General features: G+C 44.4%; 1 protein-coding gene across 3 annotated transcripts; it reads left to right on the top strand.

Annotated features, from left to right (window-relative positions):
* Window positions 1-2,439: 2,439 nt before the first annotated feature.
* triobpb (TRIO and F-actin binding protein b) lies at window positions 2,440-13,416 on the top strand. 3 transcript variants are annotated; one of them, XM_047343993.1, is made up of 13 exons: window positions 2,440-2,852; window positions 6,042-6,098; window positions 6,368-6,436; window positions 6,567-6,656; window positions 6,851-6,960; window positions 8,015-8,447; window positions 8,823-9,072; window positions 9,533-9,644; window positions 10,667-10,826; window positions 11,004-11,111; window positions 11,561-11,647; window positions 11,783-11,987; window positions 12,460-13,416. In XM_047343993.1, the coding sequence occupies exons 1-12, from the start codon at window positions 2,847-2,849 to the stop codon at window positions 11,942-11,944; spliced, it is 1,644 nt and encodes a 547-aa protein (XP_047199949.1). In that variant the 5' UTR covers window positions 2,440-2,846; the 3' UTR covers window positions 11,945-11,987; window positions 12,460-13,416. The 3 variants fall into 3 exon arrangements, with proteins under 3 accessions (XP_047199949.1, XP_047199948.1, XP_047199950.1); XM_047343992.1 differs by lacking the exon at window positions 2,440-2,852 and adding an exon at window positions 4,472-4,838; XM_047343994.1 differs by lacking the exon at window positions 2,440-2,852 and adding an exon at window positions 4,766-4,904.
* Window positions 13,417-13,534: the final 118 nt, after the last annotated feature.

The following is a 13,534-nucleotide window of genomic DNA, read 5'->3' as shown; positions in this document are numbered from 1 at the left end:
CCAAGCACTCACCGCGCTCCTGGCGGGAATCAACCCACTCCCTCCACAGCTCCTCATTATCTCGTGGTGCTTCACCCTCCAGACCGACCACAAATGGCAGCAGAGCGGCTTTCGTCACCTTGGAGGAGGAACCGAGGAGCCCGAGCAGCATCAGATCTGTGGTTGGTAGACACGTCCATGAGGAGCGCTCCCTCTCACCTAGTGACAAGAGGACCTCGCACCGCGGCCGCAGCCCTTCTCCTGCACCTCACATTCAAATGAGGAGGCACACCTCCTCCCAGAGCTCCATGGAGTCCTCCGAGTCCGGCCCGCTGTCGGCGGGCTCCACAGGACGGAACAGGGAGGAGTACGCCATGTTGGCTGACCTGCCGAAGGTGAAGAGGATCCATGAGAGGGAGGAGACAGGGCACATCGGGAACCAGCAGGTGTCCCGGAGACAGGAGCTCTTCAAACCAGCCAGGTGAGACTTAAACCACAAAGAAATACTTAACATCACAAAGTCCAGTTGTATGTACATCTACATCTGATGTTGTAGATCACAAACACCTCAGCTTCTTCTGCACCATCAGATTTGAGGAATTTGACCACACACACACTGATAACCTGTCTGTGCTGTTCCAGCCACTCCTTGAGCAAACACCCATCCAGAGAGTGGGACGATGCAGTGGACACGGACAGAGACTGGCACTATGGTGGCAGCGGGTATCTGTCCCGGGCTCACTCCTCCACCTCGTTGCAGGTAGGGTCGGTCAAGGAGACTTCTGAAAGGTCACATGTAGGTGTTCACATCCTATTGGACAGTTGAGCCTAAAGTATTGATTCCTAAATCACATTGTGTCCTTATGTCTTGCCCCTGGTGAATTAGGCCAAAGAGTAGAAGTAGGTGAGAGTTGAAGTTGGTGTGTCTCTGTCTGGAGCATCTGAGTTGGATATGAACGTCCCTGAGCGTAGACGCTACAATGTCCTGTTGGTCCTTTATCTAGAACCTGACCTTGGTTCTGCTTAGAGAGAGAATCGTTCTGGCAGGTTTTGCGTAATTTTGCTTACAAACAAACAAACAAACAAACAAACAGGGGTGATAACAAAACTTTTCTCTTTTCAATAAATCAGGATTTTTTGAGAACTCCGAGCACAGAGAGACACGATAGAGAAAATGTCACGATGTGTATAAAAGAGCCGAGAACTTTAAATCCACACAGTCGTATGTGCACTGCATTAATCTCCTTCTCCTCCTGTACAATATGATCCGTTACAGCAGAACTTTGCTGCTCTGTGGTTTTCACCTGCCTAATTAATCACATCTTCCACGTTCCAATACGCCAAATTTCAGCAAATCTCCGTAGGACTTGTGATTATCTCCACATTTAACCGCCGGCTGTTCTTCTGCAGAGGTCTGGCAGCCCCACAGCGGACGAGGGCAGCTCTTGGAAAGGAGGTCATCACCACAGATCGGAGCACATGCAGGTACGTGGTGCCGCCCGTCCACATGTGGAGACGACCTCTCCCACTGCGCCATATTGGGAATGAAGAGTTGATTCTTCTCTTATCGCTAATGTTTGTAGTGAAAACCATAAACCTGCACACACATGGTTTATTGTGTCCGTTTGAATTTGTGCTTTCCTTCTGTTACATATTTACCCGACAGCTGTCGGCCGCTTATCCAGTGTTCACACAACTTCTGTCAATAATCTGCTTCCACATTATCTCCACACTGTGTCGTTGTGTGTCTGTCGACTTCACCTACACCCTGCAGGCGTTTCATAAGGCCCAGCTTTGTCAATTGTGGTGTGCCGGGGCATGTGTTGAAATTCCTGAACTGAAACCAATAGCTACCAAGAGAGGATTTTGAAGGGGGGTGTGCCACTTTGTATGCAAGCCCAAATATATTCAGTTGAGGGAAATATAGCCTGTAGATGTGTTGTGTGTGTTTGTAAAGCACAGGGAGAGATGGCTGCTCCTGTAGGAAAGAAGGAAGGTGTTACACCACCTCCTGCTGACTCCACATGCTCATACTTCATACTGTTGTGATAATCCATTGTAGGTGTATTGGTGCAAATAATCTGGATTAAAATATCCCTCGTGTGGCAGGAGGGTTTCCAGGCTGCTTGGTTTAGCTGTAGACTTTTTTTTGTTGTGATAATTTATTATAAATCTAATTAATCCAGATTAAATGTTCCTCATGTGGCACAAAGTAGAGGATTAGCTCAACTTTTCCTTGTCGTGGACATTATGAGAGTTTTGGTCCCAGGACAGAAGGAAGTACATTCTCATTTTTGTTATAATAATATGAATTATAATATGAAAACCTCCCTCGGGGACCAGGGGCCCTCGGCTGCCTCCTCTCCAGCCGCTGGAGGTGCTGGGGCCCCGGCCTGCAGCTCCAGCTCGGTGCGGCGGCTGCTTGAGGCGGAGGCTTCATGTTCTGCCCTGATCCTCCGCACGGATCCGCCCAGGAAGTAGAACCAGCAGCAGCAGCGGAGGAGTCGCAGCCAGGTCCCACGTAACGTTACATTCACGAAGAGAGAGAGAGAGAGAGAGAAAGTGGAGGAAACTCCGCGTCTCCGCACTTTATCTCCGGGCGGATTTACGCACTTTTAAACGTTGGCGCAAGGAGCCGGAGGAGATTTGCGTCATGGAGCTGTAACGCGGGTTTGAATGGCGGCGGCGGCGGCGGCGCCTTTGATTCACGACACTGCGACAAAGTAACGTTAGTAAAAGAGACGGAGCCGCAGAGAGAGAGAGAGAGAGGAAGAGGAGGAAGAGGAGAAGAAGGAGAAGAAGAAGGTGGATTTAGTTTGTGTTAACGCTGTTTTCCTTTGTGCTCGAACCCTCTGGATCCTGTCACCATGACGGTAAGAGCAGTTCCACCTTCACAGCACACCGAGTTGTTCCTGTCTGTCACTTCTTCCTGAACTCAACACATCTCTGATAGAAGCTCGTGTGGAAGCTACAGAGTGAAGCTGCACGAGATTCACGTTTAATATCGAGAGACATGTCGATAAGTATCGCGATAAATGTCAAGTTATTCTCGAATGATCAGAATATAAATGATTATATAGGTTTGGGCCGGATGTCAAAAGTTATGTCAAAAAAGTTCATATCAGTCATTATCAGGATAATGTCACATTATTGTTTCTATTAAGTTTAACAACTTTTGTTCCTGAGTGAAAGTTGTGGTTCTAAACTCTTCTTTTTGAGCAGAGAACGACAAACACTTAAATATACATATTAATAATAAAGTACATCCATTCATCTATCGTTCTATTGACCTATATCTACAATAAACTGTGCTACAACTGTTGATATGAAGATCAAACATTTAGGTGAGACTCAAGATATGAATTAGAAAAGCAGCCAATCAAAATGACATGTGGACTTAAAGCACATCATAATCAAACTACAGACATCTGGAGTTCCAGTAGAAGTAAATGATTAAAAGTTGATTAGTTGTATTTAAACTGGGGATATGTATTCTATATCTAAGAATTAAAATAGTGGCTATAGTGAGAAATGAGCTGCTGGTATCTTTACGTCTTTGGATGTGTTTCTCATTCTCTGCCTATAAAATAAGGATGTGACGTTTCTTGTTTATCATATTCTTTGGCTGTGTTGCCTCCAAATTACAGCGAGATTAAAGCCAAGTTATTTTTCCTGTGGTGTGTGTCTGTGTACTCAGCTCACTTAAGATATGTTAGATATGTTGTGTGTGTTTCTTGTGCTGGATTCCAGGTGTGTTGCAGTGTGTTGCGGTGTGATCTTATGACCTTGTTTTGTTTACAGTAGCAGGAAGTGTTATTAGTCAGGAGCCCGTGTGTTTCAGTTGTCGGAGCCAGCTGTTTGCACACAGACACACAAAAGGAAAGAAAACACTGCAACTGGTTTCATAAAACAACATATAAGGATATCTGGTTCACTGCACTGCTGCGGTTCTGGAGCTGTAAACACAAAGTATCATTAGGTTCACTCCTGTTCTCGATCTGCTGAACTAAACAGAAGTACACACGCTGTACTCGACGTAAAGGACGAGTACTTCACCAGACAATACTCCTCTATACTCGGGGGAGGCAGGAAGAGTGGACGCTTTCTGGCCACCGATCTGAGAGCGTGTAACAAGAAGAAGCTCTGTTACGTTATTCTGGTTCTTCTGAACAGATCCAGTCATTCTCTCTCTGCGTTTCCCCCCCTCGCTCCTCTGCGGCTGCTCCCCTGACCTTGCTCATGGGCATGTATGGACTAGATAAGTTAAATTTATGATGACGTTTGGCACATTGCAACATGCTGCGGCGGCTCATTCCCACATAAACACACACAGGGAGGAAAAACAAGGAGGGAGAATGTAGTCAGCGGTGATGAATCTTTTAAAATCTCTATTTATCTTGTCCAGCTCTCTGAAGTAACGTTTCTATTATACTTGCAGTCAACACCCGATGATGCAGCCTGTGTTTGTGTGTGTGGGACCCGGCGATGTGGTTTTCTTTAACAATGCCACATCATTTGTTGGAGTTGAGATGAAATTAAATTGGATTTAGTGATTCTTAACCTGGTGTTGCTCAATAATTCCCCTTTTCACAGTCCGTTGCCAGTCATCAGACCTTAAAACGTGTCAGATTAAAGAAGCTCAGCAGCGTAGATGAACTGGATTACACAGAGTCTAACTGGGTGGAGCTGTGGTTTACGAGAACACAACTCGAGCCAGGAAGAGAGTGTAAATACAGAGCGAGGGTGTTCGGCGATGACAGAACAAACCGAGGAATTGTATCAAGAGCTCAAACAAAGAGGGAGCCGGACTGAAACTTGAGATGAAGGCGAACAAGCATTTGCAACACTGGGAAATTGAGGTGATGGGAGTGAGAAAGACCAGGGGGAGATGAGATGACGAATGCAGGGAGAGATTTAAAAGTGAGGTATGTAAATGCCAGTGAAGGAGAGATAAGAAAAGGCAGGAATGTATGTTGGGGGGGGGTTTGCCTAATCTTAATCTGGGATCGCAGCATCTTGAGGTACCTCGTGCGTGTTTTCCTCTTTCTGTCATCGAGTCTGAAGCAAAAAAAAGAAACAACAGGCTCCCGGAGACGTGTTTTAATGCATCATCACCTCACAGCCACAGAAACAGACATCGTATTACACAATGTGTGCAACAGGGTTGAGTTGTGTAGACACCGGTTTGCACATCTCTCCTCCCTTCACCGAGGATGTGCTGCCCCTACTCTTTCTTCAGATATGTGTTGCTTGTTCTTTACAGTCTCACTTGTTTCCTGTCATTGTTGCACCTCGTATGTGTCGTTATTTGCAGCCACTTCTCTTTTCATGTATCTTGAATGTTGCAGTGCAAAAGAACAGCATCTTGGAGGAAACGTTATGTTGTTGAGATACTTTCAGTATCTCTGTCTTAAGTTTAAAGACTGACTATTGCTCCTCAGTGTAAGTTGTGGTTTTAAAGTCTTCTTTTATGAGCAGAGAACAACAAACACTTGATGATAGATGGATAGATGTACTTTATTGATCCAGAATTGGGAAATTATTGTGTTACAGAAGCACATAGAGAGAAGTAGCAATAAAACAGTTTTGAAGAAATTAAAGAAATAAAATGGCTCAAAATAGAACGTAATAAACATAAACTGTTATAAAAACCATACATACTCCTTAAGGAAACACAATAAAGTACTACAATATATAATATTGCTCCAAGAAACTTACAGCTACACTCAAAGTGTATAAAGTATAGATTTAAACATTTTCTGGTTCCAGTACTGACTTAACCATTAACCATGTGTTTTAAGAAAGTGAGTTTCTCCACAACAGAAACTGGTTTGTGGCAGAATAAGTCAGCTGCATTAAATCTGCCGTCTCATGTACGGGATCGTAAACCTGTGCTGGTGCGGCTGTTTACTTCCTGAGGCACAGGTGTCTATGAGCCGTACAGATAATGACCTTGATGTAAACACACAACACACTTCTGTCCTTCAGGTTGAGTTACATTTTTGTCAAACATTCAAATGTGGGTAAGTGAACGTGACGCTGTTTCCCTCTCTGTCTCGCAGCCGGATCTCCTGAACTTCAAAAAGGGATGGATGTCAAAGCTGGACAACAGTGGAGAGGTAAAGCACGTCCACCTCTCCTACTCTCCTCGCTACCTTCTCGCCTCAGTCCCTCCTTCCTAGAGAGAACGGTGGTGTGTTACGATGATAGCGGCAGATTATCAGCCTCCCTGTGTCACTGTAATTTAAACATATCTAATCGTAACACCACCCTGCTGTTGAATTCTCAAATTTTCATTGTTGTATTGTTAAAAATGATTCTCATATTCAGACCCAAGTGTTGAAGATCCCAGTTCAGTCTCTGATGAAGTGATATCTTGTGTATTTAGTGGAAGAAGCACTGGTTTGTTCTGACGGACGCTGGACTGAAGTACTACAGGGACTCCAGTGCAGAGGAGGTATGTTTAAATTATCCTCATACTGGTGTTTAATAAAAAATGAGCTTGTCGGAGCACAAACCGGCTCATTGTATGATTAGTGACAATGAGAAGGTGTGAGCATGTATCCTGTTTCTGTGTTTCTGTGCAGAAAGATGATATGGACGGAGAGATTGACCTGAAATCCTGTGTGAAGGTGTCTGAGTTTGATGTGGAGAAGAACTACGGCTTTCAGATACAGGTTAATATCTCTGTGATCACTTCTACTCTTTCACGGGACTGTTGTTCTTCTTTTTGTCTTCGCTCGCCACACCCACGTTGTCCCCGCCTCTGTGTCTCCTCCACCTGACTCTGTGTCCGTCCCTCTCAATTCTCCTTTATCGTCTCCATCACATCTTTGCGTCTCATTAACCCGTTTCCTCTCTTGCTCTCCAGACGAGGGAGGCCGTGGTCACGCTGTCCGCCATGACGGCTGGGATCAGGCGGAACTGGATTGAGGTTTTAAAGAAGTGCATACGACCCAGCAGCTCCCCGGACCTCACACAGTAATTACCAGTTTAATACAACATCTTAAAAATGAATATAAGCAACTCTAAAACTAAAAATATTATACAGACTACAATAAAGAAATGTTTATGGTCTGACCCCTGATGCTCTTACAGCTAATACGTTACTTTAATGACAGGAAATGACCTAATTTCCTATTTACAGCTGATTATAATGAGTTATAATAAAGTTGAAGGGAGGCTCAGGCGTATCTGTAGCAGAGTTGATGCATTTTCAAATGAAAACGCAGTAGTGTGGATGTAGCCTCAGTGAAGGGAAGTGAAAAAATGATATAGTTTTCAAAAGAGATCACAAATAACATCCTAAGTATGTGTGATTTGGTTAAAGAGATAGTTTAGAGATGCAGTAGTTTGGAGGAATTTGACTGTTTTTCCAACTTTCCCATAGTCATTAAACTAATAAGAGCCTTAGACCTCTTTAAATGTATTTGCTGCAGTAGGAAGTTATGTCAAACAGCGATATTAGGCCGTCTTGGCTCAATTGTAAAAATTCTGTGGGCTCAAAAAGCCTAATGACGCTATAGGGATCCAGGAATTTAGCAAAACTTGGCGAGTGACCTAAGGGAGACTCTGAAAACACCTTCTCTATTTCAAATCAAAGTTCAACTCCTAGTCTCAAGGAAGCAGCATCGAGAGAAAGATGTCCGCCTTCATTTGTCCAGTTTGTTTAGAAGTGTTTGCTCACACTCGTGTATTTTTACACCGGTTGTTGTTGCATTCCTTCGATTAGCTCATTTCAGCTCAGCCTTGGATAAACACGGGCAGATAAGAGGCTCTGCTGCTCACATGCACCAGTAACTTTGCCCCTGTGGCAGCTGCTGTATACTTTGGCAGATGCAGATGACTCAAAGTCCCGTTAACAGCTCAGAGTGACAGTAAACACAGTGCGCTCTGCTCTCACAGGATCTCCAGCTGGGCCTTGAGAGCCTAGACGGACTCATTTGTGATTGATCTGTTAATTCTTTATAGGATTGTTAAATATTATTATAATTTATTCACTTTTATTAATTTATTTGTCTCAAAACATCTCCAGATTACCTGACAGCAGCAGCGACAAGGAAAACTCCCACTCCCGCTTCCTGTCCTCCCGTCGCCCGTCATCACGCCATACCAATGATCAACTCGACGTTCCCTCCTCCGCGCCTCAGCGCAGGTTCGATTACGTCGAGCTGTCGCCCGTTCCCGCCTCCTCCAGCCCTCTTCCAGCCAGTCAGAGAGAGGCAGGCGAGGGGCAGGGGAGGGAGAGCCAATGGCAGGAGGAGAGGAACACGAGCAGCCAATGGGAGGCCGTGCTGTCCAGGAAGGAACGCACGGGCGTGGGATCGAACCAAAGGCTACGCATGGAGGACGACATCGAGAGAAAGTGGGCGGAGTTTGAACGCTTGCCGCTAAAAGAGATGAGCGCTTTACCGCCAATGGGATCACGGCTCTCCGGCCAGTCAGCCAATGAGGCGCTGCAGAGGGAGGTAGTGCGTGGAGATGATTTTCCAATTTGCAAGTTAGATAAAAATGCAAATTAAACCTTTCATCTGTTCGGATGAAGTTTTCCTGTTTCTGTCTTTTAACACTCGAGTCCCTATTTTCTGACTTTTCTTCTTCAGCAGTGTTTTCCATTTGACATATCGGGCAGTGAAACCTTAAAGAAGAAGAACATAATATACCCTCATATGGTCGATCCTGCTGAAACTCCTCTGTTCTTTGTGTGTTGTGTTGTGCATCTTGGTTTGAATCTATGTTTGTAGACCGTGGCACTAAGGTTGTGTACTGATGACATGCGGGCTGATAGATATACTGGCTCCTGTCGCTCAGTGGGCTTTACCTCCGTCCTCGTCTTTCCTCAGGTGGCGTCACTGAGGCAGCAGCTGGAGCAACTACAACGTGGAGGGAGAGGAGGAGGAGGCGGAGTAGGAGGAGGTGATGTGCGGGGCGGCTGCGGCCCAGACGCCCCATGTGGCCGCAGCCTGGCGGCCATGGAGCGTGCTCACCGACAGGCGCTGGAGGAGCTGCAGCGGCAACACAACCGTCAGATCAAGGAGCTGGAGACGGAGAAGGAGAAGCTGCTGCTGGAAGGGAATCAGGACACGGCCCGAGGTCAGAAAACATGGCAAGACCCAGATAGTTGTTAGAACACAATGAAAGTGGCCATGGTTTTCTTTTTACAGCACTAATTGTTGCTTAGTGCTCTGTGTATGTTGAACTAGGTTGGGGGTCAAAGTTCAAATGTAGTTCACTGTTCACCACTCTTTTAAAAGTTATATTAATGGGAAGTCTTTACTTTGCTGTTGTGCTCTCATTTCATTTCCACTATAAGGTGTTAAATATAATCTTAGTATACGTAGTATTTTGATAATACACTTGTTTTAGTTTCATAATTAAAGTATTATGTATATATCCTGACTTTTAAATGCAGGTTACAAAGTGTTCTCACTCCATTTGTCTCAGTTTGTCTCGAGTTTCTTTTATCCACGTCTGTTCTCAGTCAAAAAACAAAGTGCTGTCATGAGGAAATCATGTAGAAGTTGTGTCACTCTTGTGTGTGTTTGTGTTACAGTGATGGAAGCTATTAAGAAGAAACACAAAGAGGAGCTGGACAGAGAAGTGGAGCGAGTGAAGAGGCTTGGCAGCGGAGTGTTCGACTCCCAGACTCTACGAGCTCATCAACAGTAAGTGACGTCCAATCAGCTTTATCACCTCCACTGTGATAGAGGTGTGTGTGTATAGGTCATGAATCCCACCTCCTCCGTGTTAGCAGATGGGACATGGACCATTATGAGAACTCTTTTAGGTAGTTATCCTACCGATATTTGTCCAAACGTTCAATTTTCCAGTAGGTTTTGGTTTTTAATTAAGTATTTGATCCCCAAATCGCAGCCGGAAACACAAAAAACACACTTAACTGTCTGTTGGCACGATATAGAATCCACCAAGAAACATTCTGATCTCTTTATATGACATAACATTATCATTGAATTCAATATTTCGATTTATTTAACAGTAATACAAACATATAAAGAGCTGCCCTGTGGAAGCTTTAATTCTGTATATTGCCTTGAAGTATAAATTCTGGATCTTGGCCTGGCCCTCAGTCTCCAGCAGCCCAACACAAGTTTGTGTTTTTAAGTCGGAGCTGGTCGCCCACAAAAGGGTTTTACTCTGTGAAATAAAAGGTAGAATCTAGTCTACAACAATCCAGGGCTCCTCGTCTCGGCGAGGCCATCACCGCAGCGGCTGCTGGGCCCTGCAAGGCACTTGAGGAATGTAGGAGAATTTGGTCATGGATTAGTTTTCCTTTGTGAGCTTCACAAGGCCTCTGACACAACGCTGTCACCGACGCTGCTATTGGAACCTGCATTTTAGGGCTTAACCGTGTTGCCTACTCTGCGTTTTATATTCTTTATTTTTAGCAGCTTGAATGCTCTTCCTTATTTTTGTGGTTAATGGTCATGGGCAGTAAAGAGGTTTTTAAAAACCACAGTAGAAAATAGTTTCCTGATGAAAAGGGAAAACGCAGTCATACTTTCTTGTTGCCGTTGTTCAATGTGATACATACAATATAAAAGATATGAAATACTAGATATACAAAGGAAGTGTAGAGAAGGATAACGGAGCTTGTATATTTAACACTTCTTGATTTCTATGACTACTTTCAGCAGCTTAATGAGGTGTGCTGCTGTGTTTGGTGCAGGGCAGAAACTCAGTCCCTTCAGAGAGAGCTGGCCGGACTCTCCGAGCGCTACTCTCAGAAGTGTCTGGAGCTGAATCGAGCGGAACAGAGCAGCGCTGAGAGAGAGCGAGAGATCAGCCGCAAGGAAAGAGACATGGAGCAGCTGAGGAAAGAGAACCAGGTGAGTCGGGTCGAAACAAACTCAAATCAACAGGACGGGCGATGGAGCCGTGTTACCGTCACTGACTGAACTCCACATAATCTCCTGACACTCTGTGGAGGGGCTGCATGTGAGGAAGCAGATGTCCGAATGAGAGGCTTCTGCGCCATCTTTAAATCAAAACATTTTCCTCCGCAGGACTTGAAGACCCGTTTGACAGAGGAGATGAGCCGTGTACGATCCACCATCAAAGATCCGGACAGATCGAAGGACAATAAAGACAGAACGTCCTCCTGTGAACTCGAGGTAAAAGCTCTTGTTCTCTAAACTCAGACATGAAACCAGACGAGGAAGGAAAGTATTCTGTAACTTTCTGAGGTGACAGCCAAATATGTCCTGGGTGAACACAGATGTGAAAATCTAACCCACTGCATCAAAATGCCTTAGAAAAATTAAACTAGTTATTGTATATTTGAAATTTAGATATTGATATGTGGGGTTTTTTTGTAAGACAATAAAGAATAAAACTTCATTGTGATAAAACTCAATGTCTGAGCTGTTGTCAGGTAACTTAAAAACTTACATTGTGATAATTAGATTTATGACAAAGTGTTATAGGTCAACTCTGAATAAAATAATTAGTTAAAAGTTATATGCTGTATATATGACAGAAACAATCTTTTTTGATGGACTACAATGATAATTATAAGGATTTGAGGTTTTGAAATATGTTGTGTGTGTTGTTTTTCTCCCAGGTTCTTCTCAGGGTGAAAGAAAACGAGATAGATTACCTACAGAAGGAGATTAGCTGTTTAAGGAATGAACTGCAGTTTCTCAACACGGTAATATGTGTGTTTGTGTGTGTGTGTGGTGGTGGCGGCGGCTCTACGTCACTTTGTCCGAGAGCTGGTTGGTGGCTGACGTTCGTGCAGCAGATTGAGGAACTGAGTCCCGTCTTGTCGCTCTCTGCTCCTCAGGAGAAACGTCTGGCATGTGAACGATACACGGAGGTGCGCGAGGAGCTGAGTGGCATGAAGGGCCGGAGCGAGCGGGAGATCCAGAGTCTGAAGGAGCACTTGAGGCTGGCGATGGCTGCTCTGCAGGAGGGACAGAAACTGGGCAACAGCCTGGACCACTGAGGACCTGCTGCTGGTACCAATGCTCCGGCAGATACAGCGACAGGTGGGGATGAATGTAGAAGAAGCTTTGAAATGGAACATAATGTCTCACTAGTGCAGCCATTACCACTGGACCTGTGGGGAATTTTACCTTCGCCATTTGCTTTTGTTTGATTGTTAATCAGCAGGATTACGATAAAACTACCGGACAGAATAACACGTAACTTGCTGGAAGGATGAATTATGGATCAGGAAGGAACACACTAAATTTTGATTGCCTCTTGCCGGTGATTAGTTCAAGCCGTATAGATAAAGAATGGCTGTTAAGTAGACTGATATTTATGAGTGTGTGCCATTTAGTGCAGATCCTATTAAGTAAAACTGGATCAAGTGAATTTAAATGTGGTTCCATAAGGGGTTGATGGGCCTTGGTGGAGTTTTACTCTCTGCTGAGTGCCAATCTAGTTTAAATTTGTATTTCCTTGTTGTTAAAAATCCTCTCTACACATTTCCCTCTGTTTCCCGTGTGTCTGCAGGTGACTGAAACAAAGAGAGGAGAGAGGAGAGAGGAGACGACTGTTGGATTTGTACAGTTCCAGCTGTGATGACGTTGCCTTAGTTTTCAATCATTCTGCCAACGAGCAGCATAGAGTAGCTATTAGCTGGTTTAATTACACTGGGCCACACATGATATATAAAACTGCACTTTTCATTTTTTTTTTTTTATTGGAGCTTTTGTGAGTGAAAGCGTGTATGAGTGAGCATTTTGTCTTAAAACTGGGACGTTTGTCGAGTTGCAGGTTTTATCTTTTTTTTTTTTTTTATGAGGTGTTGTAGATAAAGACTTGATGCTGCGTCAGCTTTTTGTTGGATAAACGTCTCATTGCCACTGTGTCTCCTGCCCGAGGCCGCAGGAGTCGGCACAGTCACAGAAGAGCTGCTGTCAGCTCAGTTTTCTGTTGTACAGCTTCTCATTCAGTGTTTTCTCGGTGAAAACCGCCCTCGTTTCTTTACAGACGGGAGCTTATCATGTGGTTTTATTGTTTTCTATCTTGCGGCATTGAGAACAAAACTTGGGATCAATACAGGACAAGACGGCAAACTTTTCCACTTCCTGGCAAGCTGAATAGGAAGTTGTTCCACTTGTGTAGAATCCTATCCTGGATCAGCTTTCTCTGGGGAAGCTTGTGAGAGCTGTTGAATGAATGTTGTCCCACATCACACGCGTCTCCATCTTCGTGTTGAGACCTCGGCCGAGACGCTTCCAGTTCCCCCCCTGATCGTTGTTGGAGTTCCTCCAGCACAACGAACGACAGGTGTTGCATTGATGAGCCAATTTTTTCCTTTTTTTTTATGGACAGTTTGTATTGTGATAAAATTACTTATCTACCTGCCTTTTGAAAACTTTTTCATATTTAATGTACCGAAGAGCCTGTATCGTCTTTGTAAATTATACACATTTTTGCAATCAATAAAAAAAGTTCAACATAAAACACTTTGGTTTTTCATGTGTTTTATCAAACTGCCTCATGTGTGTACAGTTGATACACGGAAGCTTCAGAAATACTGAGAAAGCTGGAATGGCTGCCCTGTGGTTGTTTGTGCAGCGTC

Source organism: Hippoglossus stenolepis, chromosome 16 (assembly GCF_022539355.2).
Source record: "Hippoglossus stenolepis isolate QCI-W04-F060 chromosome 16, HSTE1.2, whole genome shotgun sequence".
NCBI lineage: Eukaryota > Metazoa > Chordata > Actinopteri > Pleuronectiformes > Pleuronectidae > Hippoglossus > Hippoglossus stenolepis.
The sequence above is the reverse complement of the archived record's forward strand: the minus strand, read 5'-3'. Positions and strand labels throughout refer to the sequence as shown.